Source organism: Callorhinus ursinus, unplaced genomic scaffold, assembly GCF_003265705.2.
Source record: "Callorhinus ursinus isolate GAN/ISIS: 27379988/994484 unplaced genomic scaffold, GSC_fseal_2.0 scaffold2, whole genome shotgun sequence".
NCBI classification, from domain to species: domain Eukaryota; kingdom Metazoa; phylum Chordata; class Mammalia; order Carnivora; family Otariidae; genus Callorhinus; species Callorhinus ursinus.
Genome location: NW_027397064.1, coordinates 60,138,364 through 60,164,212, shown reverse-complemented (window position 1 = coordinate 60,164,212; position 25,849 = coordinate 60,138,364). Strand labels below are relative to the sequence as shown.

Genomic DNA, 25,849 nt, shown 5'->3' with positions numbered 1-25,849 from the left:
CTGGATTTATTTACACTTCCATGCATATGATAACAGGAATTTATGAGTGTGCTTTCCAACAATGAATTAGTAAGTGAATCTTCCCCAGTCCTCAAGATGAAAAAGCTTTTTTGTATTATCAGAATTTTCAAACATAGACAAATGTAAATGCAAGAGAGCATTGAACCTCCATATACCCATCGCTGGATTCAACACTTACCAGTTTTGCCACATTTGCTTCATTTGTCCTTTTTTCTCTTTTGCTGAAGTATTTTGAAGGAAATCCTAAACATTGTCATCTCACCCTGACATGCTTCAGTATTTATCTTTAAAAAATGCAAATATTTCCTTCCTTTTAAAAAATTTTTAGGTTTTTAGTACAGAAAATTTCACACATACATAAAAGCAGTGCACATAATAAACCCAAGTACTATGATCTTTTATTAAGGGGAAAAACTCCTTCAGTGACGTTATAAATTTAAAGACCAATTAAAAAAACTACATTCTTTTGACTTGGTGCCTTAAAAATCTGAAGGGAATACTTTATTGGCTTTGATATTGGCCCACATTCTATTTAATGAATCCCCCTGTATCCATCTCCCAGTTTCAACAATTAAGAACTCATAGTTAGTCTTGGTATACTCCTACCTATTTCAGTTTAGCCCACCAGATTACTTTGAATCAAGTTGGATACATGAAAGCATTTCATTTATAAGTATTTACATAGCCATATCTAAAAGATAAGGCTTCATTTTGCAGTGATAACTGCAGTGCTGCTACCATCATACCGATACAAAATAGTGTCATAAAATACCCATGAACATTCTTATGTAACCACACTGCCATTATCACACCTAATAAAATTATTCAATGAACTCTTACCCAGTTCATAATTAGATTTCTCTGGTTGTCTAAAAAAAATACCTTTTTAAAGTTGGTTTGTTACAGTCCACTCACACATTTTATTTATTGGGTCTCTCAAGCTTTTTTAAACCTAGAGTGGTCCTTCTTCCTCCTTTTTCCTCTTGCCACTGACAGGTTGCAGAAATTGAGTCTGTTGTTCTGTGTAATGGTCTACATTCATGATTTATCTGTTTGCTTTTTTGTGGTGTTTTAACTTTTGCCTTTAGCACCTATATTTCTTATAAATGGAAGTCAGCTCTCGAGACTTGGTGTTGAATTCAACATGTTTGATAAGAACACCTCCTAAATGGTGCTGTGTGCTTCACAAACATCACAGTGTCTGATTTCTTTTACTTTTCGTTATACTAAGATTGATAAGGATGTGACCGTCTGATCTCAAGTGGAAAATTTCCCCATAAGCCTTTCTCTAAATCCATCACAAAATGGTCAATTTCTAGTTACTCATTTTTGATTTTATTTATTTCATTTTATTATTTTTAAAATTCTGATGGGCTGTCTGGCACTTTAAGGGATTCCTTGTTATATTTGGAAGCTTTTCCTTCCTTCCTTCCAAAAGATTTTATTTATTTATTTGACAGAGAGAAAGAGCACAAGCAGGGGGAGTGGCAGAGGGAGAGGGAGAAGCAGGCTCCCTGCTGAGCGAGGAGCCCAATGTAGGACTTGATCCCAGGACCCTGGGATCATGACCTGAGCAGAAGGCAGACGCTTAATCAACTGAGCCACCCAGGCGCCCCTCATTTTTTATTTTAATAAAATTCATTGCTTTGGTTATTAGTGAATGCGAGCATCTTTTCATATGTTTATTGGCCATTCAGCAATTTTTTTTGTGACTTGTTCATGACCTTGGCTGATTTTTCTCTTCAATCGGTTTTTTTTCTTTTTCTTTTCTTATCCATTTTCGCGTGTTCATTATCAAAGATATTAATCTTTTTCTGTTTTACCTCTTGTAAATATTTTTTTCAATTTGTAATTGTCTTCTGTATAGAAGCTTGATTTATGTAGTCAATTTTTATCTTACAGTTATGGCTTTTGGTTTAAAGTTTTACTTAGTTACACTTTCTATACTTTGAGGTAATGGAGGGGGGAATAGTTTATTTTTTCCTGGTACCTTTTTTCACTTTTGATTTGTATGGAATATTTTTGTATATGGTGTAAGATGAAAATAAAATTTACTTCCTGCCCAAAAATAATCAATTGTCCTAAAGCAATTTATTGAACGTTTTCTTCCTACCACATTGAATTGATATGCCATATTTATGATATTATTTTCACAAATTTATGTAGTCTCTTCCTAGACTCCGTTGTGGTCCACTGAAGATATTGTATTACCACAGATTTTTAATTATAATAGCTTTGTACTATATTTTAAGGTCTAAGTCACTGTCGGTAATCATTTTTTCCCCAAGTTTTACTGATTTTTTTTTTCCCTACACATATACTCTTCAATTGAAACTTCAGAATTAGTTTGTGATTAGTCTCATTGTGATTTAACTGTAATGGCATTGAGCTTGGTGGAACTGACTTTTAAAAAAATAAAATTGATTTTTCCACTTGAGAATGTCGTTTTTCTCTAGACCTTTTTTGTTTTTTAGGTAAGATAGTTTCTGCACTCTTCCTCATAAGTTTGTTCTGGGCATTTCATGTTTAGTGTGGTTATTTTGTATTGCCACAAAATATCTTACTTGTGATTATCTGGATTGTGAATACAGAATAGTTTGCTTCATTTTTGTTCAGTGTGTACCAATCATTCTTTAAAATAAGTATAAACAAGATTAAAAGAAATGTATATACTTATGTGTACTATTTAAAATTTTTCAAATAAGTTTTAAGTATTTCTGTCACTTACATATTCATTCATACAATAAGTTAGAAATAGTTAAGGAATAGAAAATGTGAATTCTTAGGAAATAATCAATTTCTACTAAATGGTTTATAAAACGTAGAAGTAATAAAGTAATATATGAAAGTAATAAATTGCAGTTAAAAAATATTAAATCCTGTAATGAGATTTTCTTTTTGTATTCTAGTTGACACCTAACTAGTATGGTCTTTGATTAGGAGGAAATCCTCCTCAGCCACATATTTTATTTAAAGACTGATTAAAACTATAGTCTTTTAACTTGGTACCTTAAGAATCGTAGAGGAGTAATAAATCAGCTTTGATATTGGCCTGCATTCTGTTTATGGATATTGTATATAGAGGTGATATGTTTCTGGCAGATTAGACATCACTGTTAATTTTTTTCTTTTTCATATTACAGGTTTTGCAAAAGGCATCAAATTAAATCAAGTTCAAATATTCCCTGTGTCCCCAAAGACTTATTGATGATGTCTGAATTTGTTCTTCCAAGATTTATTTTTTGTCTTATTCAGTACTTAAGAGAAGGCTATAATGAACCAGGTATGTTTAATCTACTTTTTGCTAGTACTCTTTTTAAGTTCCCAGTTAACACAGTTTAGCATTAATAACAAGGTGAATTTTTTCAGATATCATTTTTTTGCTTAACATGTTTTATGAGATGACTATGAAATACAGAGACTAAATAAAAACATACTTTAGTATACATCAATTACATAACCTGATAGGTACCTTGTAGTAGCACCGTCTGGGACTTTCTGCTCCTGGGATCATAGATGCTTAGGATCAAACTTACTTGGCATTTAGCAGATGAGGAAATAATAATTTTATGGGGTTAAAGTGACTTTATTTACAATTATATTATGATAGAACAGAATTAAGAAGTCCTGGAAATGTGTGAATTTAATTTAGAGTTTTAGAAGCTAAACTACTCTTTCACCATCTCTCTCTCTCTCTCTCCTTTTTTTTTTTTTGTAGATGTCTCTATATTTTTATTCCTCTCCATATATAACAACATATGAGAGAGTCAAATTATTCACTCCCATATTACAGATAGAATGTATGGGGGTAAGCATCATGATATTATTGAAAAGAAAAAAATAAACATGCAAATTATAGATTATCTTCTTGCCTTTTAAGATTTAGTCACAATCTTGACTAATATACTTCAGTTAAATATTTTGGATTTAGATATTATCTGTTAAAGTTGTCAGTCTGACATTGTGAATTACAGATACCAATTAGTGTGGTATAAAACAAATTTATTAACTTTTTATGATCTTTTACTTTTCTGATGATACTTGTATTTTTATCCTTTAAAGGACTGCATCTTGAATTACTTTGAGGTTTTAAATTACTTATTTACTATAAATAATCTTAAATCCAGTTTGAAACTATGGCACACATTTTTATCTATCCCCCCATCATTGAAGTGTGAAGAAACATAGCATCTTCATCATTTTTTTTTTAAAGATTTTATTTATTTATTTGACAGAGAGAGACACAGTGACAGAGGGAACACAAGCAGGGGGAGTGGGAGAGGGAGAAGCAGGCTTCCCACATAGCAGGGAGCCCAGGGTGGGGCTTGATCCCAGGACCCTGGGATCATGGCCTGAGGCGAAGGCAGACACTTAATGACTGAGCCACCCAGGTGCCCCGAATCTTCATCGTTTTTGAAAGTACCATGTTATTCTCATTGTGAGCAAACACTTAAACTTATTTCTACATTTTAAGCAAAATATACAATCCTTTGTTAACAACTTCCACTCCTCTCAAGTATGTCTTAAAATACAGGAAGAAATATTATTTTGATTCAGCCCCAAACTACTCTCTCTTTGGAATGAAGGAACTGGAGACCAGCTGGGTTGTTGAACTTGCCTTTGTGCTATTTCTCATATACTAGTTAACAGAGTTTTTGGGAATTTACATTTTGTATTACAAGTGTCCTATTTTAGAAAGGTAATAAGTAGAAATCATTTATTAGGAGAACCATTATTTTGATCAGAGAGTAATTCATACAAAAGTGTATTATGTTTATTTTTTTCTTTAGGGACATTTAGCGGTTATAATAGATAGATGACATAGGTACATAGCTTTGATAATTATTTGTTACCAGTATCTGAAAATACAAAGGAATGAATGGAAGCACTTTTTTGACTTAAGATGAGTGTCATGAACTTAAGTTCATGAAATTTTCCCTTTCTATATTATCACTTATGCTCAACATTCATTTCTTCTTTCTGTGCTAGAAAAATTACTACATTACTTTGTGTAGAGATCACTGTTTAAAATTTAAGAAAGGACTCGAAATCATTTAATCTGAGGTAATAATAGAAGCTCAGAGATTTTGTTGTTTGACAGATGCCTTGAGTTCCATATGTCATTTCATCCTACAATCCTCATATGAGTGTCAGAGCTTATCTAGAGCCCTTGCAAACGAAGAACAAATATTAATTAAATATTTGCTGTGTTACTACATAAGTCACTGGGGAGGACATGAAGATGAATAATATACAGTATTAGTTATCCACTGAGGAAGTTAAGGTTTTTTTTGGTCTGGGTCCCAGGACTCAGAGTGATCTAGAATTTCATTTACACATCATGTTTGAACTGGGTTGTGAGTTCCTTGGGGTTAGGAAATTGTTCTTATTTAGTTTTGCTTCCCAGTGCCTATCATGTAGTAGATGCTGAATAAATGTTGAATGAAATTGATGTCCCCTTTCCTGGGCACACAGGCCCCGTATTAGCTCCCTTATAAGCATTCTTTTAGCTAATTACGTCTGAACTCTAAATTTCATTTTTCATTTCTTCAGGACCTCAGTTTCTCTGAAAAATCTTTTTTTTTCCCTCTTAATATTCTTTTTCAGTTGCTGTACAAGTTTTTTCTCTGTTCCTCCAACTCTACTAGGCCTATCTTTTCTGGTACTTAAAAGCTAGTAAAAACATTTATGTTTATGAAAACAGTTATTTTTCATTTTAGTTGCTCTGACCTCCAGCTAACATGAGTCTATATTTTTAGAATATGATAGAGGATGGGTTATTTGCTACACAGGTTTAAATTTAGTGCTGACATAATTTTGTTCTAATATTCTTATACTACTCTCAATATTATTTGATTTCTGTCTTGTTTTATTTTAGGAAGTGATCTTAACTTTTTCTTAAACACTATCTAATTTTGAAATGGTGTTATGTTTACATTTATATATCTGGAAATAAAGGATCCTCAAATTGAATGCATTTTAACCAAATTAAGTGCTTAATACCTTAATGAAGTCATCTGTTTTCCCCATCTACTTTTTCTCAGAGGATTGAATTTCTGAGCAAGTCTACCCTAGGCTGGGGGCTGGGTGAATAACTACCTTCTTCTTTTTTTTAAAGATTTTATTTATTTATTTGAGAGAAAGTGAGTGAGAGCATGAGCAGGGTGGAGGGGCAGGGGTAGAGGGACAGGCAGACTCCCCGCTGAGCAGGGAGCCCGACGTGGGGCTCGATCCCAGGACTCTCAGATCATGACCTGAGCCGAAGGCAGATGCTTAACTGACTAAGCCACCCAGGCACCCCAATGATAACTACCTTCTAAACAGGTTTTTTTTTTTTTTAAGATTTATTTATTTATTTGACAGAGAGAGACACAGTGAGAGAGGGAACACAAGCGGGGGGAGTGGGAGAGGGAGAAGCAGGCTTCCTGCCAAGCAGGGAGCCCGATGCAGGGCTCAATCCCAGGACCCTGGGATCACTACCAGAGCCAAAGGCAGATGCCCAATGACTGAGCCACCCAGGCGCCCCTAAACAGAGTTCTTATATTAATTTTTTGATTATAAAATACTGTTATCCAGGTAGCTATAACTTTAAAAGAATAAAATATTGTTATTTTTTAGCAAAATATTTTAAAGGAAGTTAATTATATGTTTTTTCAGCAGCTGATGTACCGTCAGAAAAAGACCTTAACAAAGTCCTTCAGCTTTTGGAACCTCAGATTTCCTTTTTAGAAGATCTAACTAAAATGGGAGGAGCAATGCGGTCTGTTCTTACTCAGGTTTTGACAAACCAACAAAACTACAAAGATCTGACTTCTGGTAAGTAAAACATTAGCATAGAAGAAAGTTAAAATTTACTTATGTCACTGTAATCATAAGAAATTGTGTATTTTCAAACTTAAATGTAAGACGTAGACTTTTTTTTCATAAAATGCTAAAGGTGGAAATTATTAAAAGTACTTCTTATTTTATGGATGAAGAAACTGAGTCCCAGAAAAATTAAATGACCAGTTCAGTGCCTCACAACTAACTTATTTAGAAGTTAGCACTAGAATCTAGGTCTCCTCTAAGTTTTGGTATGACATATTCATAATCTTACTCCACCTCCCCTTCCCCAAACAGTAACAAAACTACTTCTATGTCTTCATTTTTGGTATTCTGTACTTTTGGATTGTATGGTATAGGATTTTATAATAATGTAGAATTTAAGATACAAAACTTGGAATGTTTGTATATGATATACCATTATATAAAATACGTTAGTTTAAAATTCTTCAGGTTAGCTCAGTTTTATAGTACAACAAATACTTTAAATAGCATTATTTTTGCTGGCTCCTGAACAACATATTTTGAAAAGTTTATGTTTTCTTTAGAGTGGTGAAATTTTCATGTGTATTGTGAACCATTTGTTATTCAGAGATAGTCTTATCTAACATTTTTTTTTCCAGCAAATACTTACTAAGCACCTACTGTGTGCTTGGTTTTGGGCTAGGTACTAGAGTTTGGGGTAGGGAGTGCAAGTAGTAAACCAGGTAATCCTATCCTTGCCCTTATAAAACTTAAGGTCTAGTGAGTGAGATGGCATTAATACAACTCCCAATCCAAAAAAACTATATGATTTGTAAACTTCTAGTAAATGATATGAAAGGGTAGGGCAAGTGTTTATAAAAGGGAGACTTGATTTCACTGATGGGGAAGATGGGGGGAGCTTCACTGAAGAAGTGATACTGAAAGTAAAACCTAATGGTTGAGAGAAAGTCATTTAGCTAGAGGGTGAGGGGGGTTGGGTGGTAATGGGATGGGGTTGTATTCAAGGTAGAGGACATCTTCTCCTTTTGATTGCTGGGCTGGCCTGTATGTCATAAACAACATAAAACTGGAAAAAATATGAGGCAGCTGTTATCAGGCACTACAGAGGGGACAGAGGGCAGTGCAAGACTAAATCTTTGAGAGAAAAGAAAAGCATGAGATGAATCCCACGATTGCTCCGAATCTCGGTCTAGGGGTAACTTCCTGAGTACAGCGCGACAAGCTGGCATTGAAGCAGTGTGGTGGCCCACCTGAGCTAAGGAGGTAGAGGGCACAGTTAGGGACAGCTGAAACAGTTGGAAACTGGAATCTTTGGGGTAGAATACCAAGAGGTGGGGGGCAGATGTATGGGGGGACCTCTGAAAGTGCTTGGCCGAGGACTGAGATACACATGTACAGGAGAAGACTGCCTCAGGCTTATTAGAGAGTGACTGCTATGGGTTTAAAAGCAGAATAGAGATATAAGAGGTTAAGCAGTTTTCAGAGATGTTGGAGTTTCAGCCCAGCCAGACTGGAGAGAACTTCTTAATACCACAGGCATCTAGTTGAGACAGAGTTTAGAGATTATTCCTGTCAATTTAGAGGGCCTTTTGAGAACCTTAGGCTTTCTACAGACCTGTCCTTATTTTTTATTTTCATTTATTTTTATTTTTAGAAAGGGGGAGAGAGAGAGTAAGGGAGGGGGGAAGGGAAGAGAGAGATAGAGAGAGAGAGAGAGAGAGAGAGAGAATCCCAAGCAGACTCCACGCCCAGTACAAAGCCTGACATGGGGCTCAATCCCACAACCCTGAGATCATGACCTGAGTTGAAATCAAGAGCTGGATGCCTAACTAACTGAGCCACCCAGGCGCCCCTACAGACCTGCCCTTTACGAACCTTTACTAAACCTTTGTGAGTTTTTAGGTGATCAGGCTGTTAATTGAATGGTCTTCTAGAATTAAAATTAATAATCTTCAAAGGAAGATAATAGAATCCAGAATCTTCTATAATGCATCATTAGAATGTCCAGCATACAATAAAAACTACTAAACATGCAGGAAAATAAGAAATTATGTCCTATAACCAAGAAATAGGGCTGGCAATTTAAATTGACCTTGAAATGGACCAGATACTGGATTTAGCAGATAAAGATTTTTTTTTTTAAAGATTTTATTTCTTTATTCATGAGAGACAGAGAGGGGGGAGAGAGAGAGAGAGAGAGAAGCAGAGGGAGAATCAGGCTCCCAAGGAGCAGGGAGCCCGATGCGGGACTCGATCCCAGGACTCCGGGATCATGACCTGAACCGAAGGCAGACGCTCAACCATCTGAGCCACCCAGGCGCCCTAGCAGATAAAGATATTAAAGCAACTATTATAGGGCCACCTGCATGGCTCAGTTGGTTAAACATCCGACTCTTGATTTTGGCTCAGGTCACAATCTCAGGGTTGTGAGATTGATCCCTGTGTTGGGCTCCGTGCTGGGCATGGACCCTAAGATTCTCTTTCTCCCTCTCCCTCTGTCCACCCTCCACTCTCTCCCTCTCTGAAAGAAAAAAAGCAACTATTATAAATATGTTCAAGAAATTAAAGGAAGATGTGTTCAAATACTTAAAAGTAAATATGATGTTAATGAGTGAAGAGATAAAGAATCTTAGCAAAGAAATATAAACCATAAAAGAAAATCTAGAACTGAAAATTAGCATTGAGTGCAGTAATTAAAGTGAAAAAATTTACTGGAGGGGCTTAGCAGCAGACTGGAGAGGGTAGAAGAAAGACTTAATGAATTAAGGATGGATATACTTCTGACTGTTTAATAAATGCTAGAGTGTTGTTGTTGTTTTTAAACCAACCCAGAGAGACAGATATTTAGAAAACAAACTGTCTATTGCAATTATTAGGCTAGCAAAGAGAGGAAATACAAAAAAGCTCAACAAATATTAAAGAAGTTCACTTATATATTTTTATAATTGGAGAGCTTGAGACCTTAATTTAAGATACATAATTTGCCTAGGAGGTATCAAATGCCATGGTAATTTGGCTTTCAGACAGAATAATTTTTTACTTTTAAAGACTTTTCAAAATAAATACTAAAATTTCTTTTACTATCATTCCGTTCTCCATAAATACATTAAAAAATAAAACAAAAATTGGCAATAATTAATAAGCTGCTATGCTAAAGCGAAAGTTTTAGGATTGTGTAACTCTAGAACGTAAGCTTTTCAATACTTTTTGGAATAAATTAGTTTTTACTGATATTTCTATAGAAATTATACTTTTAATTCTTTAAATATGTTAGAAAAAGTTTGATAAAGCAGGAATTAAGAGTAATCTCAGTTATAATATTTGAAAATTGCACTCAGACATTATTTTATCCAGGAAGCCTTTACTAAGTAGTTTGCTTTGGGTAAGTCTAATGGCACAGTATTATGAGATCATAGATTGTCAAACCAAATGGTTTATCACTTGTCACTTACCATATTATTTACCTTTCTCTACATGAATTTTCAAGTTCCTTAAGGCAGGAAACATACTCTTGTTAATCTTTGCACCTCCTGTGACTGGCATATTTTAGATACTCAGTTACCTAGTAGATTTTATTATTCATTATAAACATGTTCTGCAATATTGTCTGAAGCTGTTTTATATTCATTCTAGGATTCTCCTGCCATTAGAATAGTCAGCTATTTTATATATGTATATATATTAATTACTGAGATTGCTTTACTTATATTTTGAATGGAATTTTTTTTCTGATTTTAAATTTGTTTTAAATATTAGGTCTTGGAGAAAATGCTTGTGCAAAGAAAAGTCATGAAAAGTACCTTATAGCTTTGAAGAGCTCTGGACTTACATATCCTGAGGATAAACTTGTATATGGTATACAGGAGCCATCAGCTGGCACTAGCACTCTGGCAGCTCAAGGTTTGTCTGTTTTAATTGGAACAGTGATAACTTTTCTGTATTAAAACAAAAAGACCCTCAAACTTGACTTATTATTGAAGAAATTTAAATAATGTCTCATTCTTTTTAAGGAAAGTAGTAAAAATGTGGAAGCAAGAAAGAATAGATGGGCCAAAGAAGAGAATGCGTTTTTCTTAAATGGAATTTGGTTAGTTTATTAAGATTGTAGTTCTAACTCATGAAAAACATTGCTATTTAAGAATAGCCCAAAACTTTAGTATCTCAATATTTTAACAAACCATGGTTTAAAACTAAGAAAAAAGAGATCCTTCTAAAACACCATTTGTGATGATTAAATCTGGATTTTCACTAGAGATTTCTTTTGAAGCATAAATCTATTAGACCGAATTTATTAAAGATAAATGTTGAACTCTGCCAAGATATCTGTTAGAATGAGTTCTCTTAAGGTAATAAAACTTGGTTTTTTGCTTATGTCTCAAAATAATTTTAAAGTAAGTCAATATGTAACAGTTATGAAGGAAACTTTTTTTCCTTTCCAAAGGTTTTGCAGGTGCAGCAGGAACATTGGGACAGCTAGATTCCTCAGATGAGGTGAGATTTAAAACTTTTTGAAAATAGAACTTAAGTTTTAGAACTATACAGATTTGTGGATATTATCTAGTTTAAATTCCTCATTTTGTAGACAAGGACACTGAAACCTAGAGTGGAATAACTTAGCCAAGATTGCAGTTATCAGATTTTTGCTTCTTCTTTATAATTCATCTTTTTCTTCACAGTTTAGAAATGGGAGGTAGAAAGAGAGATCTTTCCTAGGAAGATATCCCCAAATTGATCCAAATTGTCATAATACAGTGAAATTGTTTTAAGAAATTTAGCTAAGTCTTGAACAATGTATTAAAAGATAAAAGGTAACTGCTTTTCCAATCTCATAATAAGTTACACCTTGTATGTTATACCTTATTTAAAAAAGCACTGTACTTGGAAATAGACTGTCGGTTTGAAATTTCAACTTTTATAGTATTTATTAGCCAAATAGTAGCGCTTATTAAATATTTCTGATAAATCCTTTATAGCATTCCTATATTTTATTAGTATACAATTTAATGGAGAATTGCTTTTTTACAAATATTTGTATATAACCTTGATGCTTATGAAATGTAATTTTCATATTTTTGTCAGATTTAATGATTAAGAAATTAAAAACCAAATTGTGTTACATTTAGAAATACTTTTTAAATGTAACTTTTTTGTTTGAAAACCCATTTTAATTTGATAATATCACATGAACTAAGCAAAATATCCTCTTTTTGAAAATATGATTTCTGTTATTGATGTCTTGTAATTGATTTAATGCCTTCTAATTTAAACTTCCTAGTGGTATTTTTCCACTCTAAAAGGGCTCCCACAAAACGCAACATTTTCTGGAGTCTCTTTTTGGACAAACAGTTGAAAGAGTTTTCAACAAATTGGAGAGGAAGTTTCATATGCTGTTTACCAGTTTAACTCTGGAATTAGAGTGCCTGGGTTTGAAACTGGCTCCTGTACCAATTAGTAGTGTGATTTGGGGCAAGTGTCTTAACTTCTCCATGCCTAAATTTCCTCTTCTGCAAAATGGAAGTAATAATAATAGTATTGCCTGGGGTTATTATGAGGATTGAATGAGTTCATATATGAAAGCACTTAGAGCAGTAGTGCCTGGCATATTGTAAACACTGTGTGTCTGTAAAATAAAATAAAATAATTTAAAAATTAAATTATTTAAAATCATTTAAAAATACTGTAAATGGTTAACTATAACTTTTGCTCTTTTTTAACTTCAAAGAGTTACAAACAGTGTTGCTATAATGACAAATGGGAAAAACTTACTGGTATTTAAAATAGACTTTCAAAAAAATAAAATAGACTTTACAAAATACATATAAACATTCTCCATTATTTCAACTAAAATAGTATTAATTCCATTTTGAAGCTAGGGGAGGGGAGTGATGGAGGTAAGAATACCAATTCTTCATATGTAAAGGAAGGAAGAGATTAGATAATAGACATGTGGTTTTATTTTATTTTATTTTTTTAAGATTTATTTATTTTAGAGAGAGCACGCACAGGCGAATTAGTGGGGGGTGGGGTGGGGAAGGGCAGAGAATCCTCAAGCAGACTCCCCACTGAGTGTGGACCCTAACATGGGGCTTCATCCCAGGACCCTGAGATCATGACCTGAGCCAAAATCAAGAGCTGCACACTTAACCAGTCAACTGAGCCATCTGGGTGCCCTTAGACATTTTCTTTTTTAAGATTTTATTTATTTATTTTGAGAGAGAGAGAGCACGCAGGGGGAGGGGCATAGGGATAGAGAGAATCTCAAGCGGACTCCACACCAAGCCCCGAGCCTGACTTGGGGCTTGAGCTGAAATCAGGAGTTGAATGCTTAACCAGCTGAGTCACCCAGGCATCCCTGAACATGTGGTTTTTAGTAACTTATTCTGCTCTATTATTTCCTTTTTTTTTAAGAGTAAGAGGGAGAGAAAGAGTGAGTGAGCTGGGGGGACATGGGCAGAGGGAGAGGGAGAAAGAATCTTACCCAGGTCCCACGCCCAGCGCAGAGCCCAATGCAGGGCTTGATCTCACCACCCTGAGATTATGACCTGAGCTGAAATCAAGAGTGGGTCGCTTAACTGATTGAGCCACTCAGGCTCCCCTATTCTGCTTTCTTTAAGGGCATTTGTGGGGAGGCATAATGGCCTCTCAGAAAGTGAGATCTGGGAATACTTAGAAATTGAATATGAGTGGGGAGCATGAGCACATTTTTGTTTAAAGCCAACCAGACAGGAAAGGAGCCTTGTATCTATTGTCATTAGTACCTTTAGAAAATTGATTTCATAATGAAATCGTTTAGTGATGTTACAGGACATTTTTTTAAGATAATCTAAACATCTTGATGTGATGTAGAACAATAAAAATCTATAGTTATGTTTGTTTATATGGTAGGTTAAAACCTTCATATTATTTTAGCATCCTAGCCTTATGCATCTAATAGCTGTGATAACAATTCTACTTTATTTTCATGAATTGAATCTGATTTCTGGCCATGCAGAAAGCTGATCTTCAACATAGATACTTTCTCCTCTGTCTAGGAAAGAACTAAGTCATTTTTGTCTTGGCCTAAACTCTCCAGCTTACCTTTTAAATTGCCATGGATTTTATGGTAGGGTGCTAGAAGGAAATCCTTTTTTTTGTTTTTAAAGATTTTATTCATTTATTTGACAGAGAGAGAGAGACAGTGAGAGAGGGAATACAAACAGGGGAGTGGAAGAGAGAGAAGCAGGCCTTCCGCTAAGCAGGGAGCCCTATGGAGGGCTCGATCCCAGGACCCTGGGATCATGACCTGATCTGAAGGCAGACGCCTAACGACTGAGCCATCCAGGCGCCCCAGGAAATCCTTTTTTTTTTTTAAAGATTTTATTTATTTATTTATTTATTCATTCATTCATTCATTCATTCATTTAGAGAGTGACCTGGGGGAGGAGACAGAGGGAGTGGGAGAGAGAGAATCTCAAGCAGACTCCATGCTGAGTGCAGAGCCTGATGTGGGGTTCGATCTCATGACCCTGAGGTCATGACCTGAGTCAAAACTAAGAGTTGGACACTTAACTGACTGAACCACTCAAGCACTCCTAGAAGGAAATCCTTTTGTGTGTGTTGGGGAGAGAAGTAATTTCTGAGTGGATATCAGAGGATTTGAAATAAAGCTTTTCTTTGTTCATTGCCATTGCTTCTAAGCTGTCCTTCTTAACGTCTTTTCTTCTGTTCTTTCTGTTCATTCCTCTTGGTTTCTTTGTTTCAGCAACTTTTGTGTATGTTTTATATAATAATTTGTTCCTTAATTATGATTATGTCTCCATGTGAATATCATCTTAAAAACTTCTTGATGGTGACAAGTTCAAAATACTTCCATCTATCCTCAAAGTACATCATTTTTTGAGAGTAGCTGAGAATTATTGTTAGAACATGTGATACATATTTAACTTACATATTTAAAAGTAGTTTAGACTCTGATTTTTAAATCATATTTTGTAATTTAAATTTTAATCTATTTAAAAGTACTTTTTATAGTTTATGTATTTATTATAATTTCTAGTTGGGATAAAAATGGGGTCATTTGCGCATTTGAAAACTTAAGAATTTGAAGTAGAGTTGTTTAGCTACAAGTGAGTTGAAGCGATATCTATTTTAGTTTTTTTTGTTTTAAAGATTTTACTTATGTGAGAGAGAGAGCAATAGAGAGTGAGAGAGAGACCACAAGTTGGGGGGGCAGAGGAAAAGGGAGAAGCAGGCTCCCTATTGAGCAGGGGGCTCAAAATGGGGCTCAACACGGGGCTCAATCCCAGGATACCTGAGCCAAAGGCAGAGGCTTAACCAACCGAGCCACCCAGGCACCCCTACTTTAGTTTTTTCTTTAAGAGAAACTTCAGCTTTTTAGAATTAGGCAGACCTCAGTTTGAATTTTGTCTCATAATATCACTCTGTTTTTTGCCGGGTTATTTAACTTTGGAACATCCATTTTCTTTTGAAAAAATGATGAGAATTCTGTTAGGATTAAATGGGATAACATATAAAGTACCTATCACAGGTTAGACACAGATTAGACTCTTTTTTTAAAAAATTTTTTATTGTTATGTTAATCACCGTACATTACATCATTAGTTTTTGATGTAGTGTTCCATGATTCATTGTTTGTGCATAACACCCAGTGCTCCACGCAGAATGTGCCCTCTTTAATACCCATCACCAGGCTAACACATCCCCCCACCCTCCTCCCCTCTAGAACCCGCAGTTTGTTTTTCAGAGTCCATCATCTCTCATGGTTCATCTCCCCCTCCAACTTACTCCCCTTCATTCTTCCCCTCCTGCTATCTTCTTTTTTCTTTTTTCTTAACATATGTTGCATTGTTTCAGAAGTACAGATCTGTAATCAGATTAGACTCTTAATAAATGTTTTTATCTTAGTACTTTATGTGAGGAGTGAATCAAATATTTGAATTTTTGAGCTATTGTGGGTCATATTATACACATTTCTACTCATCTTTGCAGAGGAAGTAATTTATTAAAACATGTTTTAAAACAAGTTCATTTTTAAAAATTTAATTGAAATATTACCTAAGTAATGCACAAATACATTGTAGTTGTTTTGCCAGACAAGTAAGATAAAATAAAAGTCCCCTCTCTGCCCTTCCTAATAGCAGCTCTTCTCCGGGTAACTACAGTTAATAGTTTGGATGTCCTTGACAGACCCTCTTCTATGGAGTTAAATAACTGTGTTTATAGAAATGTATCGTGTGGGTGTGTTTGTGAATAAATAAAAAATGTTATGCCATTTTGTGTCCTTTTATTTGCTCCATAATGTACTGTGCAGATTCATCTTTGTCAGTACTCTTTTCTTTCCATTTGCTACATAGTATTCTGAAATATGAATTAAACTACAGTTTATCCAATAATTTTCTTAATTTGCAGTTTTTAATGACAAGATACAGGGCTTACATTTCTTTTTGTGCAGATGTGCAAGTATTTCTCTAAGATGTGGAATTGCTAGGTCACAGTGTGCATATCTTAAATTGTAATAGATTGTATTTCTTTTTGATTATAAAATCACACACATATTTAACATGAAAAGTATGGAAAAGTATAAAAATAAGACTATTACCCAGAGCCTGTCGTAAAAGGTTTTAGTGATAAAGTCAGGAAATTTTCTCTTTTAAGATCGTGATTTTTTTAAAAAGATTTTATTTGTCAGAGAGAGAGAGAGAGCATGCGAGAGAACGAGCACACAAGCAGGGGGAGTGGCAGGCAGAGGGAGAAGCAGGCTCCCCGCTGAGCAAGGAGCCCGATGCAGGACTTTATGTGATCATAATTTTTAATACAAAAATATATTCATTTATCATTTATGTTTTATTGTGTTCCACAAAGTCTTTGGTTTTTGGCTCTTTTTTTTAAAGATTTCATTTATTTGAGATAAAGGGTGTGAACTCGCACGCGCACCAGCACAAGCCCCGGGGGCATGGGCGGGGAGAGGGGCAGAGGAAGAGGGAGAAAACAGGCTCTCCGCTGAGCAGGGAGCCTTACGCTGGGCTCCATCCCAGGACCCTGGGATCATGACCTGAGCTGAAGGCAGATGCTTAACCAACTGAGCCACCCAGGCACCCTTGCTTTTTGGTTCTGAACACTTTTCAAATCTTGAGTTAGAAATAGAAGAATCATGTAATACAACAAAAACAAAAATGAGAATCAAGAGGAAGCAGTTTGAAGGCTGTAAAAATTACAAATGCTAGAGCTTAAAGTTCATTTTGCCTGATTTATAGATGGAGAAGCTGAACTCCATGGAAATAACAGGTTCACTCAAGGTAGTGAATTTTGTTTACCAGCTTGTGGTAGAGTTGGAAGTGGACACTAGGTCTCTTACCTAGTTGGTTTAGAGTTCTTTCTGTAAAGTGGATAAACTGTTTTATACTATTGCTGTGCAACATATTTGTCCTAAACTTTGTGGCCTAAAATTACCTTTTTTTTTCCCCCTCACAATTTTATGACTCAGGAATTTGGGACCTGCGGGTGGGCATTTCTCACTTGGGTTCCCTCATGCAGTTCTGATTAGTTGGTGGCTGCCACTGCAGTCCTCTAAGGCTCACATGAAGTGGAGCTTTAAGGTGGCTTACAGACAGGACTAGTTGTTGATTGCTTGCTGTGGCCAGGGAGCTCAGCTGGCTTTTGACCAGAGTGCCTACAGGTGGCTTCTCCAGAGTGGTGGTCTCAAGTTGTTACGTAGTTACTGGCTTCTCTCAGATTAAGTGCTGGAGAGCCTTTTCTGAGCTGGCCTTAGGAGTTACATAGTGTCACTTCCAACTGCATATTATTAGTTGGGAGTTGTCAAGGTGGGCCCAGATTCAGTGTGAGGGGACATAGATCCCACCTCTAGAAGAAGGAGTGTCAAAGAATTTGTAAACACATTTCAAAACTTCCATAACCAAGAGATGACTTTGCCATTGTTTTCCCTGTATTCACTTGCTATCCAAAATAATGACTAGTGTTTATAGCTAACTAACATACCAACAATTGATTATAGATTTTTCCATCTATTCAGTGATTTTTTTTGGTTGGGAAAACTGTCACATGACAATGAAATAACGCTGCAATCAGAAATGGCTATTGTAGGGTTTTAATTAAAATTGGAGTTTTCCTAAAGTGTAGTAGTTACTGATGTAGATCAAGAAAATGAAAGCTTACATTTAAGATTATAAGATATATTTTTTTAAAGTTGATCTTTACCTTTGTGAACTCTTTTTAACTGTGTAAAGGAGAAAGTTGATGCAGGGATAAGATAAAAAGAGTATGACAGGAGAGTAACTAGATACAGATGTTTTTGAACAAATACTTATGCCATTTAAAATTCATTAAGGCTATGGGGCGCCTGGCTGGCTCAGTTGTTAAGCCTATGCCTTCGGCTCAGGTCATGATCCCTGGGTCCTGGGATTCAGCCCCGCATGTGGCTCATTGCTCAGCAGGGAGTCTGCTTTTCCCTCTGCCTGCTGCTCTCCCTGCTTGTGTGCGCGTGCTCTCTCTCTCTCTCTGACAAATAAATAAATAAATATCTTTAAATAAAAAAAGAATAAAAGGTTCCAAGATGTATATAATGTCCTACTCCCAAGTCAATATTTTATTTTTTTTTTAAAGATTATTTATTTGAGGGCGCCCTGGGTGGTTTAGTCGTTAAGCGTCTGTCTTTGGCTCAGGTCATGATCCCAGGGTCCTGGGATGGAGCCCTGCATCGGGCTCCCTGCTCGGCGGGAAGCCTGCTTCTCCCTCTCCTACTCCCCCTGCTTGTGTTTCCTCTCTCGCTGTGTCTTTCTCTGTCAAATAAATAAATTAAAAAAAGGACAGGATGAGAAGAGGACGATGACATCTTAATTACTACTATAGAGAAGTGATTGTAACAATTAAAAAATGTTGTAAGAATTTAGAATTGGAGAGACCCTAGAGGTAATCTGCTCTTACCACTTTGTTTTAAAAATGAAGAAACAGGGGCGCCTGGGTGGCTCAGTCAGTTAAGCGGCTGCCTTCAGCTCAGGTCATGTTCTTGGGGCCCTGGGATCGAGCCCCGCGTCGGGCTCCTTGCTCAGCAGAGAGCCTGCTTCTCCCTCTCTGCCTGCCTCTCTGCTTACTTGTGCTCTCTCTCTATCTCTGTCAAATAAATAAAATAAAAATCTTTTAAAAAAAATGAAGAAACAGATTTGAAACTATAACAGCAGCAAGATTTCTATTTGTAAAGAGTTTTATTGAATGAGGGTACATATTGCAGTCTACTTAATTTCATTCATACAAGTTGTGTCAGAAATTTTTCCGTGCTGTCCCTAGGACATTATGTACTCAGCAGTGCTATTTATACACATGACATTCTTCATACTACTACTTCTTATTCTTTATTTGTATAGCTCATATGAAATAGGAGTAGAAAATGTTTGTGTCGTATGGAACTGAAAAGAAAAGTATTTATATTTTTTAATTTACATGTATATTAATTTTTTGTTTAGATTTATTTGTAACCATCAGATAATTCAGTTCAAAAGAAAATTATCTCTAGTATTATATGTACATGGGTCTAATTAGAGAGCTTGTCAGAGAAAATAGCATCTTTTAAATCAAGATAACTTTTTAAGATTATATTCACTGTGGCCATTACCATAGCAATGTCCATTTATCTGTGTGCAGTGACCAGATCATTAGTTTTTGTGACATTGATGTACTTAGCTGTTAATAGAAATGAAGACATTTAAGACACTTTTCCCTTTGTGTAACTGTAAAACTGTGAATGTCCGTTGTGCAAATATTAAAAAATAGAAAAAAGCATAAAAAAGAAAACATTTATCTTCAGCTGTACCATCCAGAGATAACCGTTGTTTATTAATTTTTCTTGTTTACTTCTAATCTTTTTTTTCTGCATACTTTTAGGTAATTGAGAAATACTTAAAGTAAGTTACTATGTAAATATGCTTTCAGTACTCTTGCCTTTATCAAGACAGAATCCAGATGAACAGTTAAAACTAATTTGTCAAAATACAGCAAAAGCAGGATTATTGAAATTGAAAGACAGAGTTGCTTTTCATAAATTAATAGGAAAATAAAAAATTAGTTTTATTTTTGGAGATAGGTTTAATTCCAATCATAAATTACATTAATGGTTAAAAGTGGGGTAGGGAATCATAGAAACTTTTGGTGGGAGGGCCTTAGAAATGTCTAATATATTGCTTTTCCAGTGCAGGAATTGATTTTACAACATTCCTGACAGTTGGTAAACCTTTTCATAAACACTTCCAATGATAGGGAGTTTACCTAGTTTCTGAGGCAACTTGTTCTTTTGTTTGATAGCTCTAATTGTTAGAATGTTCTTCTCAATACTGTGTTAAAATATTGTAATTTTCACACGTTTCTTATTTTTTCCTTTAGAAAGATTTTTATTTTTTTAAAGATTTATTTATTTGAGAGAGAGTGAGCGAGCACGCAACGATGGGGAGGGGCAGAGGAGAAGGAGAAGCAGACTCCCTGCTGAGCAGGAAGCCCGATGTGGGGCTGATCCCAGGACCCTGAGATCATGACCTGAGCCGAAGGCAGATGCTTATCTGCCACCCGGGTGTTCTTGAAATATTTGTATTTTTACTTCATAAGACACCTCCTTAAATATTTAGCTTTAATTATTTAATATTCTGTGCTGTACATGCCTTTTTCATCTACTCACTCCCTTTTAAGTGTGTGATTTGATTCAATACATAGGCATGGGCTATCTTTGGATAAGCATACTGTTTGTTAAGGTCCAATTTTTTTTTTAGCCTTTTAGCATCCATGCTAGACTGTTGGCCAGAACCCAGTGGTCAAAAATGAAATGCCTAGGTTTTGACCCTCCCACCCCCCAACACTGAACAGTGGACAAGCTAGAGGTCCCTCTCTGCTTTGTATTTGTAGAGTTGATTTAAAGTAAACTATCTCTGGGTGCTTGGGTGGCTCAGTCGGTTAAGCAGCTGCCTTCGGGTCAGGTCACGATCCCAGGGTCCGGGGATCGAGTCCCTCATCGGGCAGGGAGCCTGCTTATCCCTCTCCCTCTGCCTGCCTCTCTGCCTACTTGTGCTCTCTATCTCTCTGTCAAATAAATAAATAAATAAATCTTAAAAAAAAAAACTACCTCAGATTATAGTGACTTACTTAAATCTTTGTTTCATTTTATTGTTCTAGTCTTCAAGATCTTCTTTGGATTTTATTTTTATACCCTGATATGTTAAATATTCCTTTTAGCCTTGTATATTCTGTATTAACAGCCTTTGAGTATTATTTTAACCATCTGTGAATTTACCTGACTTCTTTTTATGGAGCTCACATTTTTTTCATCTGTCTAGTAAATTCATCAAAGAAAATAAGAAAGGTTAATTTGGTTGAGAAACCATCTGTAAATTTTGCAGGCTAGGAGTTTTAATCTATCTCATTTTGGACATTATACATATTTTGTGCCTGAAACACATATGACAATGTGTCACTTCCCTGCCAGGAATTAGTTAAGATTTCTTTTTTTTTTTTTAAGATTTTATTTATTTATTTGACAGAGAGAGACACAGCGAGAAAGGGAACACAAGCAGGGGAAGTGGGAGAGGGAGAAGCAGGCTTCCTGCGGAGCAGGGAGCCTGATGTGGGGCTCCATCCCAGGACCCTGGGATCATGACCTGAGCCGAAGGCAGACGCTTAACGACTGAGCCACCCAGGTGCCCCATGATTTAGACTTTTTTCCTAAGAGCAGATTGTCACAGTTAGGATTGGAAATCAGAATCATATTTAAAATTTATTTATTGGGCGCCTGGGTGGCTCAGTTGGTTGGGCGTCTTCCTTCCGCTTGGGTCATGATCCCAGGATCCTGGGATTGAGTCCCACATTGGGCACCTTGCTTGGTAGGGTGTCTGCTTCTCCCTCTGCACGCACCCCCCCCCCCGCTTATTCTCTCTCTCTCATATAAATAAATACTTAAAAAAATTTATTTATTAAAACTATAATCCATATTCATTGTTGAATAAATAGAAAATAAGTGTTAATAAAAATGTAAAATTATATATTACTCTGTCACTTAGAGGTGGCTTATTGTAAACATCTCTATTTTAACAGATTTATAGGTAGTATATTTTAATGGTTTAATGGTTTCATGCTCTACGTGCTATTCTGTAACCTGCTTTTCTCACTAATGACAGTTTTGAACATTATAAGGAATATATTTTAACAGCTTTTATATGTGTATATTATCAATACTTAAATGGTTTCATACTCTATATGCCATTCTATACAGCGTGCTTTTTTCATTTTTAATAATGGTTTTTGAAGAAATATCTGGTCACAATGAAAATAGAGCTCTAGCATTGTTTTCCTTAGAGTACAGGTATGCTATAATTTATTTACCTAATACCTTGCTGTTGGAAGCCTAAGATTCTTTTATTTTGCTATTATAAATAACATTGTGATGAATAGTTATGCATATATTCCTTATTCACTTGTCTGTTTCTTTGGGATAAATTCCTATAACTGAAACTTCTGTTACAATGATAAATATACCTAAAGGCTTTTGACATGTGTATTGACAAATTGCCAATCAGAAAAATTACAAGATTCTGTATTTTCCCATCATTCCTTTAGTCTCCCATCCTAGCCGTATTTGATAATCTACCATGATGTGAAACCCAGCTCACTGGTCTGTTTCCAGACTTTCGTTGTCGTGCTTTTGTTCATGCTGTCTTTTCTTGGAATGGCTTTCCCTTCCTTTGCTTGGTTACTTTTACTTGTTTTTTTAGACTGTAAGGTTGGGAAATTTATAGAACTTTGTTATGCCATGACCATTGCTTGATCAAGGATACTCTTTTTATAGGAAGTTAATGTTTGAAATTATGAAGTAATCCTAGCCTGGGTTATAAAATTTTTTTTTTTTCCAGATTGGGAGAACAGTTTCACAAATGGCTGATAGCTGGATCTCACACTTTAGAACCCCCTGGGCCCTGTGTCATGATTTTATATTTTTGTGTCTGTTTTTTGTCTTTTAAGGCTCCAAATTTCATTTTGGCAAGTTATTCCAAGAGAAAGTGAGGGTGGTGGGAGAGGAGGAGGGGAGTGTAGTTTGGCCGTCAGTACTGCTGCCAGGTGGTAGATGGTCAGAGAGGACTGGCAAAGGGGGGATTTCACAGGGAGGGCATATGGAGGTGCTGAGTAAATGCCCATTGACTGAGCCAAATGTTACCTTTGGAAACCCCCAGCCCTGAGGATGGATGCTAGGTTTGCCAGAAACCTGAAGTTAAGGCTCTGGTGTGTAGGCCAAGGAAGCCATACCAGCAGATAAAACAGCAGCATGAAGCCAAGGCTACTTTTCTGCTCTGGAGATTTGATGGGCTATAATTGAGAAAATATCTGGGAATACGTACCATAATTCTAACTGCCACCACCAGGATAACACCTTTGTTAGTACAACAGATTGTATACAAAATACTACCACACATGTCTGTATAAGATCATTTGGCTCATATGTGTTTGGAAAATAGGAAAAAGATGTCAGTTTAGCATGGAGGTTTGGGATTCCTATGTAGTCTTTCCTAGTTCAGGAGAGCTAGGATAATAGGGGTAGAATCCTATCCTTTAGCTGGAGGGGAAAAAACCTGAATTCTGCTGTGAAGGCAGCAGGAACCTTTCAGCAACATTTAAAGAAAATGAGAAATTAGCCCTGGATGCAAAGGAGCACTTGCATCCAGGGCTCCCTCCCCAAGAGGCACACCTCTAGCTTCCCACTGGTTGCATGAGGGGCAGACTGCTGCTTCCTCGGCTCTTTTCCCCTCTGTGCTCTCGTAGCGGGCTAGGTGCCCATTCTGTTGTTGTGATGCTGTGTTAACATCCCCTGAGACAGCCTCAAACCACTCCAAGATGTTTGTCTGGGCATCCAAATGATATCCCCAGGTACTGATTATTGCTTTTGTTACCTTTGGTTACAAACTTGAATAGGTTGTGAGTGGTCTGCCCCTCATCCTTTTTTCCCCATAAGCTTTGTTATTTTTAATGTGAGGTTTTTTTTTCAGGAACGAATATATCACGTATAAGCAGAAATGCCTGTATTTTTTTCTTGGATTTTTCCCCTAGGTATCTTAAAATTTATTACTACTTTTTTTTAACTGTCAACTCCAGCTTTTAATGTGCTATGCTTATTTTTCAGAATTTGATTTCTTGAACTCATTTTTTCTCTTAGATCCTTCAAAGCCTTTTCTCCATTCATTGTTTAAGCCCTCTATTCTTCCTGTGCTAATCTGCTTCCCTCCTTCCCTTTATGTGCTTTGTGCATTTGATGTTACATTTATAAGGTTAGGAAATTTTTCTTGATAGGAAATTTTTTATTTTGGCATTTTTGGGTTTTTCAAGTCTTCCATTAAAAGCACAGATTAAATTTAAGAGTTCTTGTATTTTAATACTAAGGATTTTCATTATATATTTTAATTACAACGCTAACTTTTAAAATTAAAGATACATTTTATTACAGTATATACATAAAAGTGAAATGTGTTGATTAATACTATGTAAGCATGCCTGTGTTACATATTTAACATAATTTATAAGCATACTTATATTTATGTAAAAAAAAAATCCATGAATAGGACTGTATGTGATGCTAATTTTCTTTTCCTTCAGGAGGATCAGGATGGGAGTCAAGGACTGGGCAAGAGAAAGAGGGTCAAACTAAGCAGTAGCACCAAAGGTATTTATATTTAATTTTTTCCTTGTATAAAAAGCTAAAAATGAAAACCAAGAAACAGATTAACTATAGACACAGACTGATCGTTACCAGAGGGGAGGTGGGTGGAGGGGGATCGGTTAAACAGGTGATGGGCATTAAGGAGGGCACGTGTGATGAGCACCAGGTGGTGTATGGAAGTGTTGAATCACTCTATTGTACACACCTGAAACTAATGTGACACTGTATGTTAATTAACTGGAATTTAAATAAAAACTTTAAAAACTAAAAATGTTTAATCATTAAGAATACTTGATGGGCTAACCATTTTGAAGGGAGAATTATATTCTTAGATTTGTCTAATGATGGAGAAAGTATTGTTAGGGAGTGATTGTGGGGGACCTCAAAAGCAAATGAAACCCTTACTGTTGGAATTTTGTTTATTGTTTTTTTCATAAGATGTGCATTATTATATTTGAGCCATAAAAAAAGTAAATCTTTTCATTGATTCTTTGATTTGGATCCAGTGTTTTTGGTGTAAAGTTTTAGTTTGATTTACATCTTTTTATAATCTGGGGTATGCAATTTCTAGAGTGAAAAAGCATAAGTATGGGAGAGATGGTGAGAAAGAGAGGTGGGAGGAGGGAAAGAATAAAAATAATGGCACTTAATTAAGGGTTCAGTAAGGGCTCAATACATGTTTGCTCAAAGGAGGAAGTAGGTATTTCTGTAGTGAGGGAATAGATTAGTGATAATAATGAGTAATATTTATTGATCTTTTTGTATATGATAGACATAGTGCCAGGCATTTCACATATATTGTTTCATTAAATTCTTAAAGTCACCATACAAAACAGTAATTATTATTATTAATACTATTTTATGAATGAAGAAATGGAGGCATGTTAGAGATCACAGCTAATGAGAAGTAGATCCTTAATGCAAACGCCAGAGCCTAAGCTGTTAATCATTGTTTTCTTGACCCTTACTAAAAGCTTTTCTGGAGTACTTGTTACTAGCTGACAGCCTGCGCTCTGGATTTTTGCCATGGATTTCCAAATCTTAATATGGTCTATATTCTGGGTTAGTATGGTCTGTTAGAGAGTCTCCAGTTAAATTATTATTTTGATGAAAAAAAGATTATTATTTCTGTGCTGAGTATATCTTGTGGTATATTTACAACTGCTTGGAAAGGTGGAGCAAACAGGTAGTTTTCAGTTGCGGCTCATTTTGTAAGTCTGTTCTGAGTTACTTATGCTGCTGCATTTAACTTGGGTCTCCTAGTGTTGGGGACCCCTTGAGATCTTCTAGCCAGACTAAGATGATATTAGCCAGATTAACAGGAGA

General features: G+C 35.7%; 1 protein-coding gene across 6 annotated transcripts in view; it reads left to right on the top strand.

Moving 5' to 3' along the window:
• The window catches only part of UBR3 (ubiquitin protein ligase E3 component n-recognin 3), a 237,133-nt gene that overhangs the window by 28,421 nt on the left and 182,863 nt on the right, over nt 1-25,849 (top strand). For 4 of the 6 annotated variants that reach the window (XM_073882738.1, XM_073882732.1, XM_073882728.1 and 1 more), the window contains exons 2-6: nt 3,165-3,304; nt 6,679-6,837; nt 10,585-10,728; nt 11,270-11,319; nt 24,460-24,526. In XM_073882738.1, coding sequence (XP_073738839.1) covers nt 3,165-3,304; nt 6,679-6,837; nt 10,585-10,728; nt 11,270-11,319; nt 24,460-24,526 — 560 coding nt within the window. The remainder of the gene's footprint in view (nt 1-3,164; nt 3,305-6,678; nt 6,838-10,584; nt 10,729-11,269; nt 11,320-24,459; nt 24,527-25,849) is intronic. The other 2 variants (XM_073882720.1, XM_073882741.1) reach the window with 1 other exon arrangement.